Genomic DNA, 24,140 nt, shown 5'->3' on the forward strand with positions numbered 1-24,140 from the left:
CCAATTAACTCCTGGATAATTAAGTAATTATTGTGCTGAAACCTTGATATACTGTATAGAGATAGGGTCATGACATGAAACCAACCACATTGTCAACTATAAAGTTACACACTATAGATATGTAGCAATTTAAGTTTGTATTTCTCTGGGGGTAAACGGGTGGATAACACTGAGGTGGTGTATGCTCCACAGTCCATACTCTAGCTACTGGTCAGAGCATCAAGTGAGACGTGAAGGTGAGCTTTTTTTTTTCTTTTTTTTTTACTGCGCCTGCCTAGATGTATTTCTATGACTTCCGATAGAGCAAGGAAGCCAACGTTATGCAGCAACGTTAGCAAGGGCTAGCAGTAGCCCAACGGAACAAGATCATACGACGGATCAGGTAGATATTGTTATTTGTGCTTTACACGTTTCATAGTAGCTAGCTAATATAATAATATGTTTAAGTCAAAACAATAACCAAAGTGAGTTGGCTAGCCTGGTGGTTTCCAGCTAGCTAGCCATCTTGACTTCACCAATGCTGCCAACGCTAGCAAACTGAGCTAGCTAGCTATCCCAATGTAGCTTGGCTACGTGCTGTTGTTGCTAACTATGTGTAATAGAAGACTGATTCGAGGTAGCGAACATCTTATTTTAGTTAACTTCCAGTGTGGCTAGCTAGCTACCATTGACATACTATATTCTTTCCACTGTAACTGGGCTAGTTTACGTCTGCTAATGCTACATGTAATTTGGATGCTAGTTAGCTACTGTATATAGCTTGTTGTCCGTGATTTAATTGTTGCTAGGTAACCTTAGCTAGTTCAGTGTTTATACAATAAACTAATTCATTTGCAGAAAAGCAACACCGGGGTTGTTTTAAGTTCGTTTGCTCATTATCTAGCTAGCATCACTCAGGCCAGTCAGGTTTTGATTTAGGCGCCCAGCCATGTAGCTACATGTACACCACATGACCAAAAGTATGCGGACACCTGCTCGTCGAACATCTCATTCTAAAATCATGGGCATTCATATGGAGTTGCCCTCATTTCATTAAGTTCCCTACGAACAGTTCTTGTGCTGAAGTTGCAACCAAGGACAGATGATTTTTACATGCTTTCAGCACTCGGCGGTCCTGTTCTGTGAGCTTGTGTGGCCTACCACTTTGTGGCTGAGCCGTTGTTGCTCCTAGACGTTTTATCTTCACAATAACAGCATTTACAGTTGGGCAGAAATTTGATGAAATTTGAACTGACTTGTTGGAAAGGTGGCATCCTATGACAGTGACATGTTGAAAGTCACTGAGTTCTTCAGTAAGGCCATTCTACTGCCAATGTTTGTCTATGGAGATTGCCTGGCGGTGTGCTTGATTTTTATACACCTGTCAGCAAATGGGTGTGGTTGAAATAGCTGAATCCACAAATTTTGAAGGGGTGTCTACATACTTTTGTGTGTGTATGTATATGTGTATATATATATATATATATATCTCTTATGTGTTAACTCTAGCTACTGCACACAACTTTAACTATCATTTTGCATTTAAAATGTAGTTAATTGATGATTAGCTGAAGGGCATAGATAACATTCAACCTCTTCTTGCTACCTACAGAGTGAATTTCTTTCAACAGACTGTTCCCTGAAAGTGCTGCAGAATTGTCGGGGTTTTCAGTCCTTTCCTCAACCTGCAAAAATGCCAGCTGCACTGGCAGATACCAGTCAGATTATCTGTGAGGTCTGGGCAAGCAATGTGGATGAGGAAATGAGGAAAATCCGACAGATAATTCAAAGCTACAACTTCATTGCCATGGTAATATATCTTGCTAAATGTGCCTTATGCTAACGTTTTCATTGATTCTTAGTAGATCTGTGAAGGTTTTGGTATGTATTGCGCCAACTTATTTTTGTTGTCATTAATGATGTCCTTCTTGTTCAAACAGGACACAGAATTCCCCGGAGTGGTGGTTCGACCCATTGGCGAGTTTCGCAGTACGGTAGATTACCAGTACCAGCTCTTGAGGTGCAACGTGGACCTTCTGAAAATCATCCAACTGGGACTGTCATTTATGAACGAGGATGGAGAATATCCCCCTGGAACGACGACATGGCAGTTCAATTTCAAATTTAATTTAACGTGGGTCTGAATCCTTGTTATAAAACAGTATAGCCAGTAATGAGATTAAAACTATGCTTATGTTTTTGGGGTAGGATCTGATGCCTCATTAGAAGGCTCTTGAGTAATAGTCTATAGTTTGTTGTTTCACTGTTTGCTCCATTCTGTTCTTTTGTAAACAGAGAGGATATGTACTCCCAGGACTCGATAGACTTACTTCAGAACTCCGGCCTCCAATTCAAAAAGCACGAGGAAGAGGGGATTGACACACTCTACTTTGCTGAGCTCCTGATGACATCTGGTTTAGTGCTGTGTGAAAATGTCAAGTGGCTCTCCTTTCACAGGTAGGGATGTGTTGCGATGTCAGTGGGCCTAGCATTTTTTTTCTGGTAAACAGGATAAACTCTGGGTCCCTAGTCATGAACACTCCCAACAGTTCCCTAGTAGTCATTTGCGAAATCAAGTTGTAATGAATCTCCTTGCCGTATTTCTGATTTGCAGCGGGTACGATTTTGGCTACCTGGTGAAGCTGTTAACAGACACTCGGCTACCTGAGGAGGAACATGAGTTCTTCCAGATCCTCAATCTCTTCTTCCCTGCAATCTATGATGTGAAATATCTGATGAAGAGCTGCAAAAACTTGAAGGTAAAGAGACATTCCTGGTAACTTGCTTATTATGTTATGGTATTTGCAAAACCAATGAAAGCACTGTTGGCTGCCAAATGTCTCAACTTTGTTAGCCTGCTGAGCTGAAGCCTAGGCGTTAGCTTGATTAGCAAGTCGTCAAGTCTCAGGCAAGGTTACTCCATCACACAAGCATGGCTTATCAAACCACCTCAGTTAGTCAGTGGTGGCCTATAGTGAGATGTCCCTTTAAAAATATATTTTATTTCACCAAAATGTGACTGACATGAAATGTCCTTTGACTTCCCCCGAGGCAGAGCATATGTCAACTGTGTGTTTGTTCAGGGAGGACTTCAGGAGGTGGCTGACCAGCTGGAACTAAAGAGGATCGGGAGACAACACCAGGCCGGGTCGGATTCGCTGCTCACAGGGATGGCCTTCTTTAGGATGAAAGAGGTACCTATTGTCTGTCTTCCATGACAACTAATAGGTGAAAGGACTGAGATTTAACGTTGTACTTACACCTGTCAAGTCTTTTTTGAAGAGTGGAAGGATGGAAAAGATGTTTGAGAACTGGCATCTTGGGAGTTACATGAAACAAGTTGTCTTCTTTTGCAGCTTTTCTTTGAAGACAACATTGATGACGCAAAGTATTGTGGGCGATTGTATGGATTGGGCTCTGGGTCCACTCAAAATCAGAATGGCATCTCAAGCTCTTCCCAAGAGGAAACCAACAACAAGCACTGATCGACTGAGGCCATCAAGTGGAAGCCGCACTTGTTTTAACCCATCCAGTAGATGTTTATTTTCTCCCCCCACTCCCAGAAAACATGAGAAATTTCTGTATCTAGCATCACCAGCTGCAAAAAGGACATTGGTTACCAGACTCTCCTCTTGAACCCATTTTGTTCTGTCATAATTGATTTTACTGCGTATTGTCACATTCAAATTCCCTATTGTATCACTATTGAGCCTTTATCACCCAGGACCAGTATTCAGAAACCTTTGTTTATCAGCATTGCAGTAACAACTCTTTTAAAAGCATGGGACCAGCTCTTGTATTGTACTGCGAATAAGAAGTTTAGCATTTGAAAGTGCTCAACAATTCTCTGCACTCCTGCTTTTCAAAACAAACCCAACTGTAGCTCAAGCCTTGGTATCAATCAGAAAACCAGTTCTTTGTTGGATACATGCTTGTAGGGATCATACCATTTTTAAAGTAAAATTTCACTGAAGCCGACATGTTTTAGATGGGTGCCAGGCTGGTCTGAGTATAAATGTGTTAGGGGCACACTGCAGTTCTGTGCAACATTTGCTTTTAATTTGTTCACTGCTCTGTTTAAAAACAGATGGTTGCTATTGTTTTTACAACATGCATTGTTTGAAACAGTTGTATATTAAAAAAAATCTATTTTCAATGTTTGATAGTATTTCCTATTTTGGGCATGCCTTATTGAACTAATTCTGTTGCGGTTTAATTGGGCTACATTAAACTTTGACAATGTAGGCACAGACATTTAGGAGCAAAATGAGATGCAAAAATTCCAGGTCTCAGAGCAAAATATTTAGGTGCAAACGAGTAAAATGGACACACTGCAGAGCCTTTTAATCGTGCCAAGCTTTTGCTATAGCTGTTACACTGACAGAGCCAGACATGCGACCTGGAATTTTTATTTAAAGCCTTACTAGACATCAGGTCCTATGATCAAGGTTTTCCTTTGAGGGATACTCCAACCACGGTAATGTACACTTGTGTGGGCCTAGGACCCCAGCAGTGCAAAAACATTGAACTGTTAATTCCAGACTAAAATCCTACCTCTGACTCAATACATCAATTTATTTGAAGGCTGGTATTCATATACCCATGTATAGTAAATCAGACTTAGCTTAGTGAAAATGTTTATTGATATACATAGACTTGCCATTCTGGCTAAGTACTTTGTTCAGACTGAAGAAAATAGAAAAATAACCATTAAGATAGGAATCGCTGGGAGGCTTTGCGGAGAGAGGTAGTTCCATACTTGCGGATCAAGGCCACTGCTTCATTCTTTAGGTGATCAGGAACAAGAGTAGAACTCTTACTCAAATATAGCAGAACTAAGCAGCACTCCAGAACATCTGGGTATGGATATTTCTGAAATAAAGAAAATAATACTTTAAAAACAATGGCATCAGGAAAAAGTTCAGTAAAAACGTATGAGGATGTCTTACTTTGACATGTTCTGGGATGTCAGCCAACTCTTTGTGGTGCTCAGAAACCATGGCAATCAAGCAGGGTAGAGATTCAGTGTCAGCTCTGAAAAACAAAGACCAACTGTCTGAATACACTAACAAATTATTGCAGTTCTCTTTAGTCTAAACAGCAAACTCTAATGTCCAAAGACACAATGAGAAAAAATATGCTGTACCCTTGTCCTGCATCAGTGGACTCTTGGCTGTCTGTTGGAGTGGAGCCCTGGGCCGAGGTAGGCCTTTCAGTCTGTCCCTCCCCAGGGCTGTCTTTAGTCTCCTGGGTTTGGCTGTGCTGGTGCACCATGGAGGCCAGTCTCTGCTGGATCTCTGCTATAGCCCTCTGTGTGGCCTGGCATGTTGCGTGGGGCTCAGACAGCAGCACCTGGCAAGCGTTCACACGCACTCCCATCTTCACGTCTCCATTCTGAGCGCTCACACACCATCCCATCCCATCTCCATTTGGAGTGTCAGTAACGTGGCCGTCTAATCCATTGATGTGGTTCTCGCTGGCTGAGTGCAGTCCATTAGTCATGTCTCTCTGAGCTCCTGCTGTGTTAGTGCTGAGGCTCCACCACAGGTGGTAGAGGTCCTGGTAACACACAAACGCCTCCAGGCTCCGAGCTGCAGCCAAGGCCTTCACATCCGAGGGGTCCACCATCTTTTTGTGTTCTGAGATGGAGTCGATACCTGGCAGAGAAAGAGTAGAATTAATATGAGAATTTCACATTGGTTCGAAGGATGCATTTCTTTCATACATTTGGAAGACGAGGACCATACAGCGTTAGTGTCCACACTTCCAGTGATATTGAGTACTGTAGGCACAGATTGCCCTGTTGTCACCGGTCTGTGCACATTTAAAAAAAAAAGTACGACTGCAGTTAAAGGGTTGGGCCTTTTATCCTGGAATGGACTAGTTCACACAGATTAAACACTATATTTTATCAAATGTGAGGCCTCTTGTGAATGTTATTGATAATCAACTAGGCTTATCATTGTTTTGCTGTTTAACCATTCTTGTTATCAACACATTTTTGCTGAGATAGGCTAGTTCTTTTCAGTTCTCTCTCAGACATGGAAAATAAGAGCATATGGATAAGACATGGGTATAAATAGAAGTATTGCCAAGACTTGAACACAAACAGAACCTCCTGAAGTCAGAGACTGACATTTCTCTGTGTTCTCCTGTTGATGATCCCCCTCTACTGATGGTTCAATATATAACATGTAGACTTACAACTCATTTCACTTCACTGCCTCAACTTGCACAAGCAGTACAGGAGGGGAGGCATGCAGCGGCCAGAACTGACTTTAATCATCTGGAGGCTTTGAAACAGAAGCCGTTGCCAGTAGCTGCGAAGAAATAAGGGACCGATATGACCAACATGAAGATGGGCTGTATTACCTGACCACAGCAAGTGGGATCATGAACCAGACCTTCAGTGATATGACCACCACTGGCAGCTGGACACTTGTGGCGAGCGTGCACGAGAACAAAATTTACGGGAAGTGCGAGGTAGGCAACCGCTGGTCCGGCCAGCAGGGCAGCAACCCTAGGGTTTGGCCGGGGTAGGCCGTCATTGTAAATAAGAATGTTAACAGACTTTCTTAGGTGAATAAAAGTTTGTTAAATAAAATAAAAACAAACCGTCCAGACGGAGAGGGGAACTGGGCCACTTTTGGAACACCAGAGGGCGCAAGCGCCAACAACTTCCAAGAGCCCTGGGTATTATGACACCATGGCTGAGGACATGTCAGTGAAGCAGGTCCCTAACAACTCCTACGGAACACTGGAACCTGGCCTCCATCCTGCTCTACCACACAGAGACGCTTCCTCACCCTTCAAAGGGGAAACCAACTCTTCAAGTGTTACCCGGTGAGATACAACGTGGGGTCTTGCAACAGAGGACCAGCCATTCTTATCTACAACCACAGAGACACACACACACAACAGAGACTTTTCTGGACCCAAGCCAAGAAATTAGTTTAAGCCTGGCGTCATCACATTCAGAGCGATCAATAACGAACAAGCAGCCATGGCCATCTGCTCTGGGGTTAAACCAACTGGCTGCAACTCTGAACACTACGGTATTGGAGGAGGTGTACACTTCCCTGGGGCCGCTCCTATACGAGGATGTCCATTGACTGGGATGTCCATGGACACGGTACAGGCTGGAGTGCATCTATGGAGATCTCTGAAGCTGCCATGCCTCTTCCACCGTTAAAATCCATATTAAACATGTTATCAATGCATTATATTACAGTAAAACAATGTTTAACTTACTAACCATTCTGTGCCACCAACTGTATAAGATTGGTTTATGGATTTTGTATAAGACTGAAGAGATTGGCTGTTGTATGTAAAAAAATATATAATTTTAAAACAGGTATTTTTGTATATGTATTGGACATTGCTCTTTGGTAGCATTTCTAAACTGAAGTACTGTACAAATTCAGTATATGTGCAAAAATAATCCATTGTATACATTTTCATTTATATTCTTATGTGTGTCAGTGTGTAATCCTTGCCATGGATAATAAAGATGGGTAAACTAAGATGTCGAGTCACCTTGAGGAAACAGCAACCTGCAGGTCTCTGACATCAGCAAGAAGTGACCCGCCTCATTCCCTCTGGCCACACCCTGCAACAGCTTCTCTAGGGCCGCCCCCCAGTCACCTAGCAACCAGCTCACTGCACCCAGGGTCAGGTCAAGGGACAGAAGGATCAGAAGCTGGAGGGGGACAAGAGCATTACAGTGGGTTCAGATGAAAACACAAAGAGAGGCACCACTGTCTACAACAGAGTAGATCTTCCCCTAAATGTCTACAAACTTACATTTGCAGACTAAGAACTGTCAATATCTCTCAATCCCATCAGCAGAATAATTTTACCCCAGCCCAGCCTCTGTCCACTGATGACCTACCTGTTTCATAGGAACGTTAGGTGTCGTCAGAGGATTCTCTATGGCCTTCAGTTGTTGGTGAAGAGCTTTGAGTATCTCTGGGTTGCTGGGGGAGACAGCAAACACCCTCTCCCACACAGCCCTCAGGGTAGCCAGGAAGCCATCTTGATTCTTACAGGGACCAGACCAGGGATGGATGGAGGAACAGGTCCAAGTCACTATGTCTGTCCCTGTTAGACTCACAGTGAGCAGCTCAATAGTGCAGTAATGTAACCGGTGGGCCTGTAGCAGAGGGGGACAGTATAGATAAAGCATGAAAATCAACACGCAACTCTTATCTGACCATCATCTATAGCTAATCAATGGGACTATATATAATATCTTCATCTTTAAGCATCGGCCAGTTCAGGGCAACTTACCAATAGGCTTTCATGTGTGCTGAGGAGTTGCTGTGCTCCCAGCCAATCCTGAGAGGATGCCAGGTCTTTGGCACATCTCAGGGAGAGTGAATAGGACAGGTCACTTTCGCCAGCGATCTTCGCCAGACTGGCAGCCGTCTTCAGTGAGACAGGGTCGTTTTTCTTGGCGATGACTTTGGCTGCGTCGAAGCTGGAGTCCATGGCGAGATAACTGCGTGATAAATACACGAGTTCCTTTAGCATCAAGTCAGCTATTTTGAGGAACCAGCTTTTACTCTACCTGCATTGCACAGTGCAAATTTATACCAAGATGCAGTTCTATTAATGAAAATAGGTAAATGTTTGTCTTAATTACCATTTAGCAGCAGTAGACAAGTGGCCGTCTTTCTCCAGCACGGCTGCCCAGGTGGTGTAGAGCTCCTTGAGCACAGGGTCATCTGGCTGTAGCCTAGCCTTGGCCAGGGCTATGGCCTCCCTGAGAAAGCACAAACATTTCACTCACAGCTTAGAGATTACAATGATCACTCCCATTGATAGGTCAGTCACAGGTAGCACAATCTAAAATCCTACCACTTAGAAGGTACGCTAATGGATCCTCCTACAATACTAACTTTGTTATTCTTTATTTCATCATTTATGTGTAAAATAAATAGATGAACGTGTGGTGTGTGTGTCTGCTGAATGACCTGTAGAGCTGGTGGGACTTGAGGAGGTCGATGGCCTCGTAGACCTTGTTGATGGAGAGAAGATGGGAGGCAGCCTTGAGGAACTGCTCCTGAAGACACAGCTGCTTCACATAGACCTCCACAGTCTTCAGCCACACCTGGTAACCAGCTGAGAGGGTTTCACAAGTGTTATTACACCTGCATGCATCCATACATACAGCACTTCAAAGAGAAACACATTACCATGTCAAAGAGCAAGAGAACAAAAACATTATACTAATCAAAAACTAACTAATTGGTTGTTGAATCAGAACAACTTAATATTCAAAATATGCATTCTAAAATGGAATAAATATGAAAGAAATAAAACCATTTCACAATTAAAATTAGTGCCCTTTACCCATAGGTGCAACTGAGAGCAGGTGATCACTCAGCTCTCCTTTCTCAGTGGCCACCTGCAGAGCTCCAGCGATGTCACCTTTCCATAGTCTCAGGTACACCGCAGACTCATAGTGACCTGCCTCCACATGGCCCTCCTCTACAGGATTAAAAGGGACACCACAACATAAAGAGAATGGAAGTGATTTGTCAGTCACCTTTTATCCGCGCACACACACACAGTGCATTCGGAAAGTATTCAGTCCCCTTCACTTTATCAACATTTTGTTACGTTACAGCCTTATTCTAAAATGGATTAAAACATATTTTTTTTTAATATGTCAATCCTCCATCTACACACAACACACCCCATAATGACAAAGCGGAAACAGGTTTAGAAATGTAACAACATTTATTACAAATAAAAATACAGAAATACTTTATTTACATAAATATTCAGACCCTTTACTCAGTGCTTTGTTGAAGCACCTTTGGCAGCGATCACAGCCTTCAGTGTTCTTGGGTATGACGCTACAAGCTTTGTAGACCTGTATTTGTGGAGCCCATTTTTCTCTGCAGATCCTGGGGAGCGTCGCTGCACAGCTATTTTCAGGTCTCTCCAGAGATGCTCGATTGGGTTCAAGTCTGGGCTCTGGCTGGGCCACTGAAGGACATTTAGAGACTTGTCCCGAAGCAACTCATGCATTGTCTTGGCTGTGTTTATTTATTTATTTTATTTCACCTTTATTTAACCAGGTAGGCTAGTTGAGAACAAGTTCTCATTTACAACTGCGACCTGGCCAAGATAAAGCAAAGCAGTTCGACACATACAGTTACACATGGAATAAACAAACGTACAGTCAATTAGACAGTACAAAAAGTCTATATACAGTGTGTGCAAATGAGGTAAGATAAGGGAGTTAAGGCAATAAATAGGCCATGGTGGCGAAGTAATTACAATATACCAATTAAACACTGGAGTGATAGATGTGCAGAAGATGAATGTGTAAGTAGAGATACTGGGGTGCAAAGGAGCAACATAAATAAATACAGTATTGGGATGAGGTAGTTGGATGGGATATTTACAGATGGGCTATGTACAGGTGCAGTGACCTGTGAGCTGCTCTGACAGCTGGTGCTTAAAGCTAATGAGGGAGATATGGGTCTCCAGCTTCAGTGATTTTTGCAGTTCGTTCCAGTCATTGGCAGCAGAGAACTGGAAGGAAAGGCGACCAAAGGAGGAATTGGCTTTGGGGGTGACCAGTGAGATATACCTGCTGGAGCGCGTGCTAAGGGTGGGTGCTGCTATGGTGACCAGTGAGCTGAGCTAAGGCGGGGCTTTACCTAGCAAAGACTTGTAGATGACCTGGAGCCAGTGGATTTGGCGACGAGTATGAAGCAAGGGCCAGCCAACGAGAGTGTACAGGTCGCAGTGGTGGGTAGTATATGGGGCTTTGGTGACAAAACGGATGCCACTGTCATAGACTGCATCCAATTTGTTGAGTAGAGTGTTGGAGGCTATTTTGTAAATGACATCGCCGAAGTCGAGGATCGGTAGGGTGGTCAGTTTTACGAGGGTATGTTTGGCAGCATGAGTGAAGGATGCTTTGTTGTGAAATAGGAAGCCGATTCTAGATTTAATTTTGGATTGGAAATGTTTAATGTGAGTCTGGAAGGAGAGCTTACAGTCTCACCAGACACCTAGGTATTTGTAGTTGTCCACATATTCTAAGTCAGAACCGTCCAGAGTAGTGATGCTAAACGGGCAGGCGGCGATCGGTTGAAGAGCATGCATTTAGTTTTACTTGCATTTAAGAGCAGTTGGAGGCCACGGAAGGAGAGTTGTATGGCATTGAAGCTCGTCTGGAGGTTAGTTAACACCATGTCCAAAGAAGGGCCAGAAGTATACAGAATGGTATCGTCTGCGTAGAGGTGGATCAGAGAATCACCAGCAGCAAGAGCGACATCATTGATATATACAGAGAAGAGAGTCGGCCCAAGAATTTAACCCTGTGGCACCCCCATAGAGACTGCCAGAGGTCCAGACAACAGGCCCTCCGATTTGACACACTGAACTCTATCAGAGAAGTAGTTGGTGAACCAGGCGAGGCAGTCATTTGAGAAACCAAGGCTGTTGAGTTTGCCGATAAGAATGTGGTGATTGACAGAGTCGAAAGCCTTGGCCAGGTCGATGAATACAGCTGCACAGTAATGTCTCTTATCGATGGCGGTTATGATATCGTTTAGGACCTTGAGCGTGGCTGAGGTGCACCCATGACCAGCTCTGAAACCAGATTGCATAGCGGAGAAGGTACGGTGGGATTCGAAAAGGTCAGTGATCTGTTTGTTAACTTGGCTTTTGTAAACCTTAGAAAGGCAGGGTAGGATAGATATAGGTCTGTAGCAGTTTGGGTCTAGCGTCTCCCCCTTTGAAGAGGGGGATGACCGCGGCAGCTTTCCAATCTTTGGGAATCTCAGACGATGCGAAAGAGTTTGAACAGGCCAGTAATAGGGGTTGCAACAATTGAGCACTCCAGACATGACGCTTGGCATTCAGGCCAAAGAGTTCAATGTTGGTTTCAACAGACCAGATAATCTTGTTTCTCATGGTCTGAATTTCTTCACGTGCCTTTCTTTACAAACTCCAAGCAGGCTGTCATGTGCCTTTTACTGAGGAGTGCCTTCCGCCTGGCCACTCTACCATAAAGAACTGATTGGTGGAGTGCTGCAGAGATGGTTGTCCTTCTGGAATGTTCTCCCTTCTCCACAGAGGGCCTCTGGAGCTCTATCAGAGTGACGATCGTGTTCTGGGTCACCTCCCTGACCAAGGCCCTTCTCCCCTGATTGCTCAGTTTGCCCTGACAGCCAGCTCTAGGAAGAGTCATGGTGTTTCCAAACTTTTTCCATTTAAGAATGATGGAGGGCACTGTGTCCTTGGGGACCTTCAACGCTGCAGATATTATTTGGTACCCTACCCCAGGTCTGTGCCTCGACACAATCCTGTCTTGGAGCTCTACCGACAATTCCTTCGACCTCATGGCTTGGTTTTTGCTCTGACATGTACCATCAACTGTGGGACGTTAGACAGGTGTAACGTAACAAAATGTGGAAGGGGTCTGAATTTTCCGAATGCACTGTATATACACTAAGGTTTGTTGACACCCTTTCAAATTAGTGGAATTGGCAATTTCAGCCACACCAGTTGTCCACATACTTTTGGTCATGTAGTGTGTAACACACACACACACACACACACACACACACACACACACACACACACACACACACACACACACACACACACACACACACACACACACACACACACACACACACACACACACACACACACACACACAGTACCAGTCAAAAGTTTGGACACACCTACTCATTCAAGGGTTTTTCTTTATTTTGACTATTTTCTACATTGTAGAATAGTGAAGACATCAACACTATGAAATAACACATGGAATCATGTAGTAACCAAAAAAAAAAAAGAGAAAAAAAAGTGTTAAATCTAAATATATTTTATATTTGAGATTCTTCAAAGTAGCCACGCTTTGCCTTGACAGCTTTGCACACTCTTGGCATTGTCTTAACCAAATTCATGAGGTAGTCACCTGGAATGCATTTCAATTAACAGGTGTACCTTGTTAATTTGTGAAATGCATTTCCTTCTTAATGCGTTTGAGCCAATCAGTTGTGTTGTGACAAGGTAGGGGTGGTATACAAAACATAGCCCTAATTAGTCAAAGACCAAGTCCATAGTATGCCAATAAGAGCTCAAATAAGCAAAGAGAAATGACAGTCCATCATTACTTCAAGACATTAAGGTCAGTCAATGCAGAACACTTCAAGAATTTTGTAGGTTTCAAGTGCAGTCGCAAAAAACATCAAGCGCTATGATGAAACTGGCTCTCATGAGGACTGCCACAGGAAAGGAAGACCCAGAGTTACCTCTGCTGCAGACGATAAGTTCATTAGTTACCAGCCTAAGAAATTGCCGCCTAAATAAATTCTTCACAGAGTTCAAGTAACCTTTACATCAACTGTTCAGAGGAAACTGCGTGAATCAGGCCTTCATGGTCGATCGCTGCAAAGAAACTACTACTAAAGGACACCAATAAGAAGAAGAGACTTGCTTGGGCCAAGAAACACGAGCAATGGAAATTAGACCGGTGTAAATCTGTCCTTTGGTCTGATGAGTCTTTGTGAGACGCAGAGTAGGTGAACGGATGATCTCCGCATGCGTGGTTCCAAATGTGGAGCATGGAAGTGGAGGTGTGATGGTGTTCTTTGCTGGTGACACTGTGATTTATTTCAAATTCAAGGCACACAACCAGCATGGCTACCACAGTATTCTGCAGCGATACGCCATCACATCTGGTTTGCGATCAGTGGAACTATCACTTGTTTTTCAACAGGACAATGATCCAACACTCCCCCAGGCTGCGTAAGGGCTATTTGACCAAGAAGGAGAGTTATGGAGTGCTGCATCAGATGACCTGGCCTCCAGTCACCCACCTCAACCCAATTGAGATGGTTTGGGATGAAATGGAACGCAGAGTGAAGGAAAAGCAGCCAACAAGTGCTCAGCATGTGGGAACTCCTTCAAGACTGTTGGAAAAGCATTCAAGGTGAAGCTGGTTGAGAGAATGCCAAGAGTATGCAAAGCTGTCATCAAGGCAAAGGGTGTCTACTTTGAAGAATCTAAAATATATTTTGATTAGTTAAATAAAATATGGGTTACTACATGTTATTTCATGGTTTTGATGTCTTCATTCTTATTGTGCAATGTAGAAAATAGTAAAATACAGAAAAACCCTGGAATGAGTAGGTGTCCAAACTTTTGACTGGTACTGTATATACACACACATACATGTATTCACAGACACAGAGAAAGCATTATAACACATGTATATGTATTATGAAAGTGTTATAATAAGTGCTATTAAAGTGTTTACAAGTGTGTAATCGTTATGAACATGTAATAACAATCATATAATATAACAGAGTGTACTCACCCTCCTCTTGGAACATCCTATAGAGGGCATCTCTGTCTGCGAACAGCCCCAGTTGGATGTGATCTCCCAGGCCTGGGACACAGTGGGCTGGAGAGGCTGAGGACAGACAGGGACGGACAAAGACAGGGTCAGAGTCAAACGCTGCTCTATGGAGGACAGAAAAAAAATGATGACCCGTCGTATCTTTCTGGACCATGTCTCATGAATCTTATGATGCAGACTTAAATAAAGACAAAAACTTGTGCTTTTTTTTTTTTAATGCCGGCACCTACACATGAAAATGTAGTCAGGAAACAATAGTTGAGTACTTGCTCATTGTTTTGGTCAGGGTTCCCCAACTGGTGTTTATTTGGCCCCCTAAATTCTGAACCAAAAAACCAGACTAAAAACATTAGGAAATCAGCGCCAAGTGATTTTAATTGAAGAAATCTGTTACTATATATTTAATTTTTTCCCTACGCATAATAATCAAAATGTAAGTAAGGTTTGAAATTATTACCTTTTAGTCAAGCATATCTGTTTGGGCTTCTTGCGATCAATTTGCAGTCTACCACCTATTTGTAACTATGTTCCGGCCCCCCAACCCCCAAAAAAATCGTCCCACCGTTGAATGTAGCTGATGATCCCTGATATAGGTCCTCAAAAGGTGTAGCTACTGGGCTACATGTATAATCTTGTGGTATAATCCAGATAAGGATCGAGTCTCACCCTCAGAGTGCCTGACTGTGGCCAGGTTGAGACAGTCCTGCTGGAGGTCTTCTCTGGGGCGGTGGTCCATGGAGGTACTGAGGGGCAGCATGGAGCGAGGCTTCCTCTTCTTCAGAGACACCTCTGGAGGAAAGACAGACCGCAAGAGGGGTTGGAGTGGATGGAGACGGATACTTACACTTGTCATTTAATATAGGGCCCTATGTTTTTCTTGGTTAGTTCACGTGGTTAGGAAAAACTCTGTGCCCTATGAACAATTTTCTTAGTGTATTTTGATAGGATTCCATAACATACAGTACCTGTTTTCTCCACTTTTTTTATTTCTTTCTTTACAGTGAGTAAGGATTTCCCTCCATTTTGCACTTTCTCCATCACAGGTCTGTCCATCTGATTACTGGATGAAGAGACTGAAATAAAAAGAGTAGTATGCGTGAGCTGTATGACATTGTCATCATTTACTTATTGCATATGGCAGATGCAATTGAAGGAGATGGCTGGATTGAGACAGACTGAATGTAATAGTAGATTGGACAAGACTGCAGTGCTACCTGTCACTGAGGAGATGCTAGTGGTCTCGCTCCCCTCCTCCTCCTCCTCCTCCTCCTCGTTGTCAGATGGTCTTTCTCCTGGTGCTGGGGACGCACCTCTTTTATTCCCCTCTCCAATTAGAGACAAGCTCTCCACCTTTGCTCCTCCTTTCCCGGTTGCCTTCTTCTTCTTCTTGGCCTTTAACTTGGCCTTCTGGTCAAGTGTCTTTTTCGCTAAGAGAAAGGCATTTTTACCTTTGTATTATCATTAGAACAATATACAATTCATTGCACTCTAAATGTTATGGATCTTTACAATCAAATATATGAAAATGCTCAAATGTTGACCATTTACACAACCAGCAACTTCCTAAAAAGCAACTTTGTGAATAAAACTAGAAAAAAAAAAAAAAAAAAACATTTTTACTTTTGGGGGGCTTGGTGAATTCCTGCTTGGACACAGCCCACTCCTGCACAGTGAAGTCATCTGCTCCCGTCCAGACCAGGTCCGGGTCCACAGGAGACCACTGGACACACAGCAGCCGGCCCCTGTGACCCCTGTAGTTGCACAGCCCCTCCTCCTTCTGCACGTCCCACACCTGGGGACCATATAGCTTTAATTTGCTATATATGGCACAGGTACAGCCAACTTGCACTAGCAAACGCTACCTAGCAAACGCTACCTAGCAACAACAACAAAACGATACTTGGAGTCCATGTATTGATATAACAAAATCGGTCAAAATAATATTGCGACATGCAACTGTATACATTTTCCCCCCATCACTATATAGAACCACATGGAAGAAAACAGTAGGCACTAGTAAAAGGTGTAAAGGCTAGGTCTGTGTAGCTGTCGTTCGGTAAATAACACATTGGGACGGACCTGTGCTGTACCGTCGTAACAGACGGTGACCAGTCTCCCGTCGTGGTGGGGGCTCCAGGCCAGGCCAGTGATCTTGGCTGTGTGACCCGCCAGGCTCCGATATGCCTCGGTCATCACAACGGGACTCTCTGGAGGAGTCTCTGAACACAGACAAAGAAAAACAGTGACCACTTTAAAATACTGTGAAATTAACCAGAAATTGCTAAGTCCTGCATAGCAAAAACATCTTCCAAGACCATTAGTTATCATAGCTACCGTTCCCAATGGAGACCGCCGCTGGCCTAATGCTGTCTTTACATCCCATATTACCCTCACTGCATCATACTTTGAGATATTCACACTTATCTTTCACACAGATCAGACAACATATCAATAGAATATTTAAGTTAAACACTCAGATCTCAAAATAAGATTCAGCCCTAGAATACACCCCTGGGGATCTCTCCTCACCTATGACAGTGCGGAGGTCGTGGACATAGACCAAGGCGTTGCTGGACCCAGAGGCCAGGAGGTGCTGCAGCTCGGGCAGGGAACTGTGGTCATGGTGCCAGCGCAGCACGTTGATGATCTTATGGTGCTGCTGGATGGTACACAGCAGCTTGAGAGTTGGAGCCTGGTATACCTCTATGGACCTGAAAGAGAAAGCCAGGAAATATAGTTAGCCCTATATCATTTCAAGCACTTTGTGACCTAGTGTAAATGGATACATAAATAAAATCTACCACATTACAGTAAATCCATCAGTACAGCTGTAGTCTTATTTAGACAGGCACTCATCAATCATTCTAGATGACAGTTGGTTCCAGGCAATTCTCCAGGCCTATATACACAGTTTAAGGGAATGAGAGGACTCACCCGTCCTCATTGCCGATGGCCACAACTTTACCATCTGGTTTCCAGCTGAGATCTGTGTGGGGTGACAGCTTGTGCTGCAGAAAATAGAACATGACCTTCAAAACCTATTCAAATTACCAACATTATATTCAATTGCACATCGCCACATGCAGTGATTGGGTAAAATACTTAAGGAATTAAGTAGAGGGTCCTGCTGAAAAGGAAATGCATAAATGTAGACAGCATTTCCATCTCACCTTGATGCTGTTGGTGTCCTTGATGACCCTGTCAATGTCTGTGGCCTCTCCCGCCAGTTTCCAGGGGTCATGCTGTAGGATGAGGCCCTCTCCAGCACAGCTATACAGGCTGTAGGACAGACGGTCTCCTGCTCCACCTGGATGACACACTGACTGTTACACACCGTTTCAGCACCCACTTGTCTCGCTTATTCACACAATCATACTCATCCAGCGTATATTATGGTATATTATCTGATGGCTGCAGAGTCTGACAACACTAATCAGTTAATGATAACCCTCAAGAGGTCACATCTCAATCTCAATGTCCACATGAGATTCTGGAGCCTTTCCAGCAGAAAGTGTCTAAACAAATTAACAGGTCTTTGTTGGTTTCGAAACCATCAGCAGATCTTTCTCACAGGAGCAATTATGTTTACTGCTTCAAAAGACAATGACTGATACGGTAATCAAAATGTCATCTGCCGGCAGCTGGTAAAATGTACTTCCCACCATCTTGATTTCCCAATGAATGGCTCAGGGATAGAGATAATTGTTTTCGCAACTCATTGAATTATGGAGTATATTAAAAAAGTGTCAAGAGATGCATGCTCTCTGCTGACTCATGGCTTTGGCACAACGTCCACTCAGAGAAGTTGCTGGGTCAGAGGGTGCTCAGCATACACTACACACACTTACACTTATTAACAACTTACCAAATGACAGAGGAGGGACTGGGGGTCCCCAGGCTAATGTGTACACAGTCTTTCTGTGATAAGTGCTGGATACCTGAGGCGGCCTGGGAACAACACAATAAAGACATTTCATTAACGTCATAACAGACATGAAATGTCATTATCTTGGTGAGAAGTGTTGATAATCACTAACATTATGGATTTGATTAAACCGCCAACATACAGTATCTCAGATACTAGAGTTAAGAGAAAGTTGTAGATGAAGAGTTTTACTTGTTAGAGAAAGCATCGTAAATGCCAACTTTGCCATCATCGGTTCCAAAAGCTAAGGATCCTTCTTTTGTTGGATGCCAGGACAACTGCAATGAACAAAGAATTGTCACACACATGGGCTAGCCATCTTCACTTTTACCATAAACCATTAGTCAATAACTGATATCAATATGCCCTAAGAGTCTCTTACCGCTGTGACTTTGGACTTGATGCCCTGCCAGAAGGTCTTGGTGTCGTACTTGTTCTGGATTGAGAGGGTGCTCCACACGCGGATCATGCCGTCTCCCACCCCCAGGGCCAAGCAGCCCGTACCCACAGGAGAGAAGGTCAGGGTGTACACAAACCCCCCCAGGGTGGGAAGGGTCCAGCAGCAGTCCAACGACGACAGATCCCAGCATTTTATCTGGAATAATGATAAGCAAATGTGAGAAATTCTTGCCAACATCGATTCTGTAATCACTCTCGACACATATGAACACTAAGTACTGCTCATAGACTGCATGTTTGATTGACCACTTATAGGGCCCAATTTCACACCGTACTCAAAGTGTCACTGTTGTCAAAAGACAGTCAGTAAATTGCTTGCTAAAGCTACATCGAGAGGGTTTAACCCCCATCTCACCTCTCTGTCCATTGAGGTGCTGAGCAGGAGCTCTTTGTTGTCCTGAACACACACTGAGCTCATGTTGAACACGATCCTGCTGTGGTTCTGGCCCTCTGAGGATGCTCCCAACAGGCTCCACTTCTGCTTGCCTCCCTTGGTGAGGTCCCACAAGATCAGCTCACCCCTTCACATACAGGGGGATGTTAGTACAGTCTAGGCAAAACGAATGATCAAAAGACTAAGTATTAGCGAGTTGCCGACTAAATCATATTTATCACAATTAACTGTACCATCCTCAATTATGTTTTTATAGTTCATACCCAAAGCAGCTTGACACGACTTGCGTTGGCTTCCCCTTGGGCCAGTGCACAGTGAGCCAGAGTCTCTCCTTGACTGCAGGATCCACCCCTGTCCCTCTTCTCTTCAGGAACGGTAGCTTCATGGTCATCACACCTGACAGAGACACATAATCATCTTTAACTCCAAGAGCTGGGACCCTCTTAAAGAGCATACTGCACCAACTCTCAATAATAGTATGATACGCAGATAAAGCTATGGAGGATGCAGGTTGATAACTCAGTTAGGATATCGTTTAACCTTTGCCCTTCAGCGTGCTCCAGATTCTTATGGTCTGGTCCTTGCTCCCAGATGCAAGATAACATCCCTTTTCTTTGCCCTCGGTCATCCCATTGGTCGTTTCTGAAAATATAACTTTAATTATACGTAACACATTAACAAAGTGATTCACATAAAATAATAAAACAATACTAACAAAGAAACCAAAAGTCAAGAGAAAGGACAATGAAAAAGAAAAGCTAATTAAACTCATACATTAAAAGACACTGAAATCCTGATCTCCTCTGGGAGACCATTCCAAAGTCTAGGGACCCTAAAGGCAAATGCTACCTCTGTTTTCAACCTAGACTTTGGAATGGTCTACCAGAGGAGATCAGGATTTCAGTGTCTTTTAATGTATGAGTGCCTTGTCAACAGTGCCTTGCCAGAGGATCTCCGGCTGCTTCCTGATTCGTAGGGAGATAAAAGATCTGATATAGTATGAGGCTAAACCAAGCCTTAAACGTGTAATACAATTTTCTAATATTTTCGAAGCGACTGGTAGCCAGCTAAGAGAAGCTAAAATAGGTGTGATATGGTAATGGCTACACTTCCTAGTGCTTGTTAAAAGCCAAGCTGCATTTTCAACTTACTGTAGATGGAGTGATTTCTGACTGAGTTACAGTAATATAGGTGTGAGGAAATAAAAGCATGTATAACTTTCTCCAGATCAGTGAATTAAATAAAATACTTGACTTTAACTATATTTCTTAGATGAGCAAGACTGGACAACCTTCACATGCAGCTCGAGGTTTAGGTCAGTGTAAAAAAAAAAGACACCAAGGTTTCTGGCTTTACATTGGTGGACAAACGGGTAAAATGCATCTTAAAAACATTGATGACTAAAAATAGATAGTTCTCTCATCATGCCACTTGTCACTGACTGAATACATTTAGTATGGCTCGGCACAGCATCTTTCATAACCCACCACCTGTGTTGTCGTCTACTCTGCTGTAAAGCACCTCCTCATTGGGTAGTGGAGCCCAGGCCAGGGCGTGGATCTCGTCGTCATGGCCACGGAGACGATGCACCACCTCACCTTTCTTACTGATGTCAATCAGCACAATCATGCCATCTTTGTACCTAAGAGAGATTAAGATACATAACCATACGGAATGTTTTCCTGGGAAGTAATTTGTCCCTGGTATTTGCCATTCGTGATGCATATCGATGGATGCTGCGAAATGTACTAGGGCTGACCCCAATTATTTAACAGGTCGATATGCTGTTTGTCAACCTATATTTTTTGTTGTTGTCGAGCAGTAGAAAATAGCAATATAAATTAGTTTTTAATGGCACACAAGACACCCATCTTATTCCGGGCCCATCTCAGTGACCTAATCCATTGCAGAGGCAGCAGGGATGGGACAGTCCAAGAAGGGGAGTGTGGCTGCACAATGCACATCTCTCTCCAGAATGCACTTTCCAGCCATTGTGCACATTCATTGTTTCATAACTTCATTGTGTGAACTGTTTGCGTTTGATTGTTAGTGTATATCAATTCCCCATTACATATATTGCCAGTAGTATATTTACCGTTAATTCCTAATCTACAACGTTTGTTTGGTTACAGTAATGTCTGTTAACGCATTCAATATATTATTACTCCAGTCTTTCACTGTTCTCATTGTCGGAGTGGACACGTTGTTTGCAGAGCACACAACCTATGCTACACAAGAAGCAAATTTAGGTTTATTTTATTCCATTCATGAGTTTTGTAAATTTAGTTAGTTAGTCTTTTGTTTGGAGCGCTCCTGTCAAAGTTGAGTAAGGACGCGCACCTGATTACTCATAGAAGTAGGCCTATAGGCTACCTGGCCGGTGCGCAAATGTAGGAATATAAAATGTACCCATTTGGGGATCTGAAAATATTTCTGATAGGGTTAATGCACCACCACTAATGAGCTGTCGAGCTTCTTAAAGTAATATTTTCTTCACCACAAACAGCAAGCAAACAAAAAAAGATTTTTACATACACTGAGAATGACAATAACTCCTCAATATATTTTATAAATCTTTCCAGCTCTCTCCCTTTCAATAACCACTCGGCGTGAAAGGGAAAAAGATATCATACTCTGACCCAGTAGAAACTTCATAAAATAGGCCTACCTGATTACTTCTTATCCCTTGCGCAAATAGCCTACAGCTGTGTATGTCCCAAGCTCACTGGTGCGGGAAACTGAGGGCACAGAATAATTTATACAATGTTGCAAGGAGCTTCAGGCCGGAGCCAAGTTAATAGTTGATACAATATTTGAAGTTCGTTGCAGATATGCCATGCGTAGCCAATGTGACTTATAGGATATTTATTTTTAAACTAATTTTCAGGCTGGAATGTTTTTATTTGTTAGCTTTATAGGCTATTTTTACATAGTTGGCAATGGCAATAGAAGTTACTTTTTAGGTTTGTATAATTTTCATTGAATTTTGATTAACCACATGACAATGATATTGAAATACGAAGACGTTATTATAAATTAAATGAAACTGCTCCACGAAAATGTGCATAAGAAAACCATAACTGGCACACAGATCGATAGAAATTGTAAGATAAATTGTCATTCCACATGAGAAAGTTTGCAGACTCCTCATGTAGCCTATTGCCGGCAACTTCAGGCGAGTAACGACAGAATTTGGGAAAGCCAGTAGGAGCGGGAGGATGGTCAGGACAGATTACGTTTTCTTCTTCTGTTTATCTTGATCTCTGGCTCCCTTTTCAGTAATTTGTGTCTTATCAAACAGTGAGCTTAAAGCATCAGACAGCTCATTGCATATATCGTTTATTTTATTAAAACACATAAGGTGTATATTTACATGGAAAAATACACGTTTTTAGCAGACTACTTTCGGTCGACCAAGATTTTTTTTTAGTCGTGGACAGCCCTAAAATGTACACTTCTCAGCATAAGCAATTACTGTGCATGCATGCACCACTAGAGGTTAAATATCATACCCCACAGCAACATAGTGCCAGATGTGAGGGGAGCAGGACAGGCAGAAGATATTCCTTGGTTCGGGGAAGAAGCTTTGAGATTCACCAGTGTTGTACTGGTAGCAGACCACAATGCCCTTCTCATCCCCTGACACCACAAGGTTCTTCTCCCCGGGGGACCAGTGGAGGGCTGTGATGGTGTTCTGTACACATAATAGACTTAGATACAATACTTTGAAAACATTTTCTCATAGAAAAAAAGTTATCTTATACCTGGGAGAGAGAGAAGATGGAATCAACACTATTCTAAAAGGTCTCAGAGTGGAACTAACCTGGTGAGTTTTATGCTCCTTTACCAGGACCTTCTCATTTGTGTCCCAGAATTTAACAGTCCCATCATCAGAAGTACTGGCACAATTATGGCTGTGGCCGGCATGCTGGCAGAATGAGAAGCCAGACACTCTCTCTCTGTGGCCAACCAGTTCACCTGAAAGCAAGACAAATTAGAATTAGTCATGTTGATACATGTCCACTGACTGACTTCTAGAACACACAATGGCTAACATAAGAATAATAGGGTACTTACCAACAACTGTAGAGGATGATGCTGTAACGTCAACCAAATATATGGTGTTTTTAGCTCCAAACGCCAATATACCCTTGTCATTCGTGTCACTGCATCGCGAAGAGTACCAGTTTGGAGAGGCTGGAAGAAGTCTCTCGTGCATTGTGAAAGGAGTAGTCGACATTCAGAATCTAAATTGATATACAGTAAATCAAAATCTATTCACATCACTGGGGTATAAAGACCGATTCAAAAGCACATGTCTTATTTAAGTGGAGCGTTCATGCTGCATCATAAACAGAACAAATGCCGTATGATTGACCCAATTGTCGTAAAGAGTACGGAAACTGAGAGGGGTTAAACTATGTCAGTATGCTTGCCTTTTTTTCCTTCGCATTTGATAAATTCATTTTTGTCTTATCAGCTCATATTTGTATATTGTGCATTTTAATAATATATTTTACCTCTTGGGGATGTCATTCGAAAACATGTTAACTGTCAATGCTATGCGGATGACACACAGCTGTACATTTCAATGAAACATGGTGAAGCCCCAAAATTGCCCTCGCTAGAAGCCTGTGTTTCAGACATAAGGAAGTGGATGGCTGCAAACGTTCTACTTTTAAACTCGGACAAAACAGAGATGCTTGTTCTAGGTCCCAAGAAACAAAGAGATCTTCTGTTGAATCTGACAATTAATATTGATGGTTGTACAGTCGTCTTTTCCGTACTGGCCACGGGGGGCCGGAAAGAAAAAAAAAAAAAATGTATGAAATGTATGGATTCACTACTGTAAGTCGCTCTGGATAAGAGCGTCTGCTAAATGACTAAAATGTAAAATGTAAATAAAACTGTGAAGGACCTCGGCGTTACTCTGGACCCTGATCTCTCTTTTGACAAACATATCAAGACTGTTTCAAGGACAGCTT

The 24,140-nt window shown here is 42.9% G+C and overlaps 2 protein-coding genes and 1 pseudogene across 3 annotated transcripts; 2 read left to right on the top strand and 1 right to left on the bottom strand.

The window, feature by feature from the left end:
• The first annotated feature begins 251 nt into the window (after positions 1-251).
• On the top strand, positions 252-4,135 carry LOC106603492 (CCR4-NOT transcription complex subunit 8). Of its 2 annotated transcripts, none has more exons than XM_014197260.3 (7): positions 252-382; positions 1,611-1,789; positions 1,920-2,113; positions 2,275-2,436; positions 2,594-2,738; positions 3,063-3,173; positions 3,336-4,135. In XM_014197260.3, exons 2-7 carry the CDS (start codon positions 1,673-1,675, stop codon positions 3,462-3,464), a joined length of 858 nt encoding a protein of 285 aa, XP_014052735.1. In that variant the 5' UTR covers positions 252-382; positions 1,611-1,672; the 3' UTR covers positions 3,465-4,135. The 2 variants fall into 2 exon arrangements, with proteins under 2 accessions (XP_014052735.1, XP_014052736.1); XM_014197261.3 differs by having other exon boundaries at positions 262-382; positions 1,592-1,789.
• A 469-nt stretch (positions 4,136-4,604) lies between these two features.
• On the bottom strand, positions 4,605-23,541 carry LOC106603490 (gem-associated protein 5). The gene is made up of 28 exons (XM_014197256.3): positions 23,233-23,541; positions 22,979-23,133; positions 22,668-22,849; positions 20,643-20,797; positions 19,696-19,797; positions 19,419-19,551; positions 19,117-19,282; positions 18,685-18,897; positions 18,495-18,580; positions 18,243-18,325; positions 17,548-17,684; positions 17,312-17,385; positions 16,907-17,088; positions 16,457-16,596; positions 15,998-16,169; positions 15,592-15,804; positions 15,343-15,450; positions 15,044-15,166; positions 14,336-14,431; positions 9,334-9,471; positions 8,955-9,102; positions 8,624-8,743; positions 8,269-8,479; positions 7,871-8,131; positions 7,516-7,678; positions 5,126-5,636; positions 4,929-5,013; positions 4,605-4,851 (listed from the first exon to the last, which is right to left on the bottom strand). Exons 1-28 carry the CDS (start codon positions 23,393-23,395, stop codon positions 4,690-4,692), a joined length of 4,482 nt encoding a protein of 1,493 aa, XP_014052731.2. The 5' UTR covers positions 23,396-23,541; the 3' UTR covers positions 4,605-4,689.
• Positions 6,373-7,468, top strand: LOC145878569 (intelectin pseudogene; annotated as a pseudogene).
• Positions 23,542-24,140: the final 599 nt, after the last annotated feature.

Source organism: Salmo salar, chromosome 04 (genome assembly GCF_965601325.2).
Source record: "Salmo salar chromosome 04, fSalSal1, whole genome shotgun sequence".
Classification (NCBI taxonomy): Eukaryota; Metazoa; Chordata; class Actinopteri; order Salmoniformes; family Salmonidae; genus Salmo; species Salmo salar.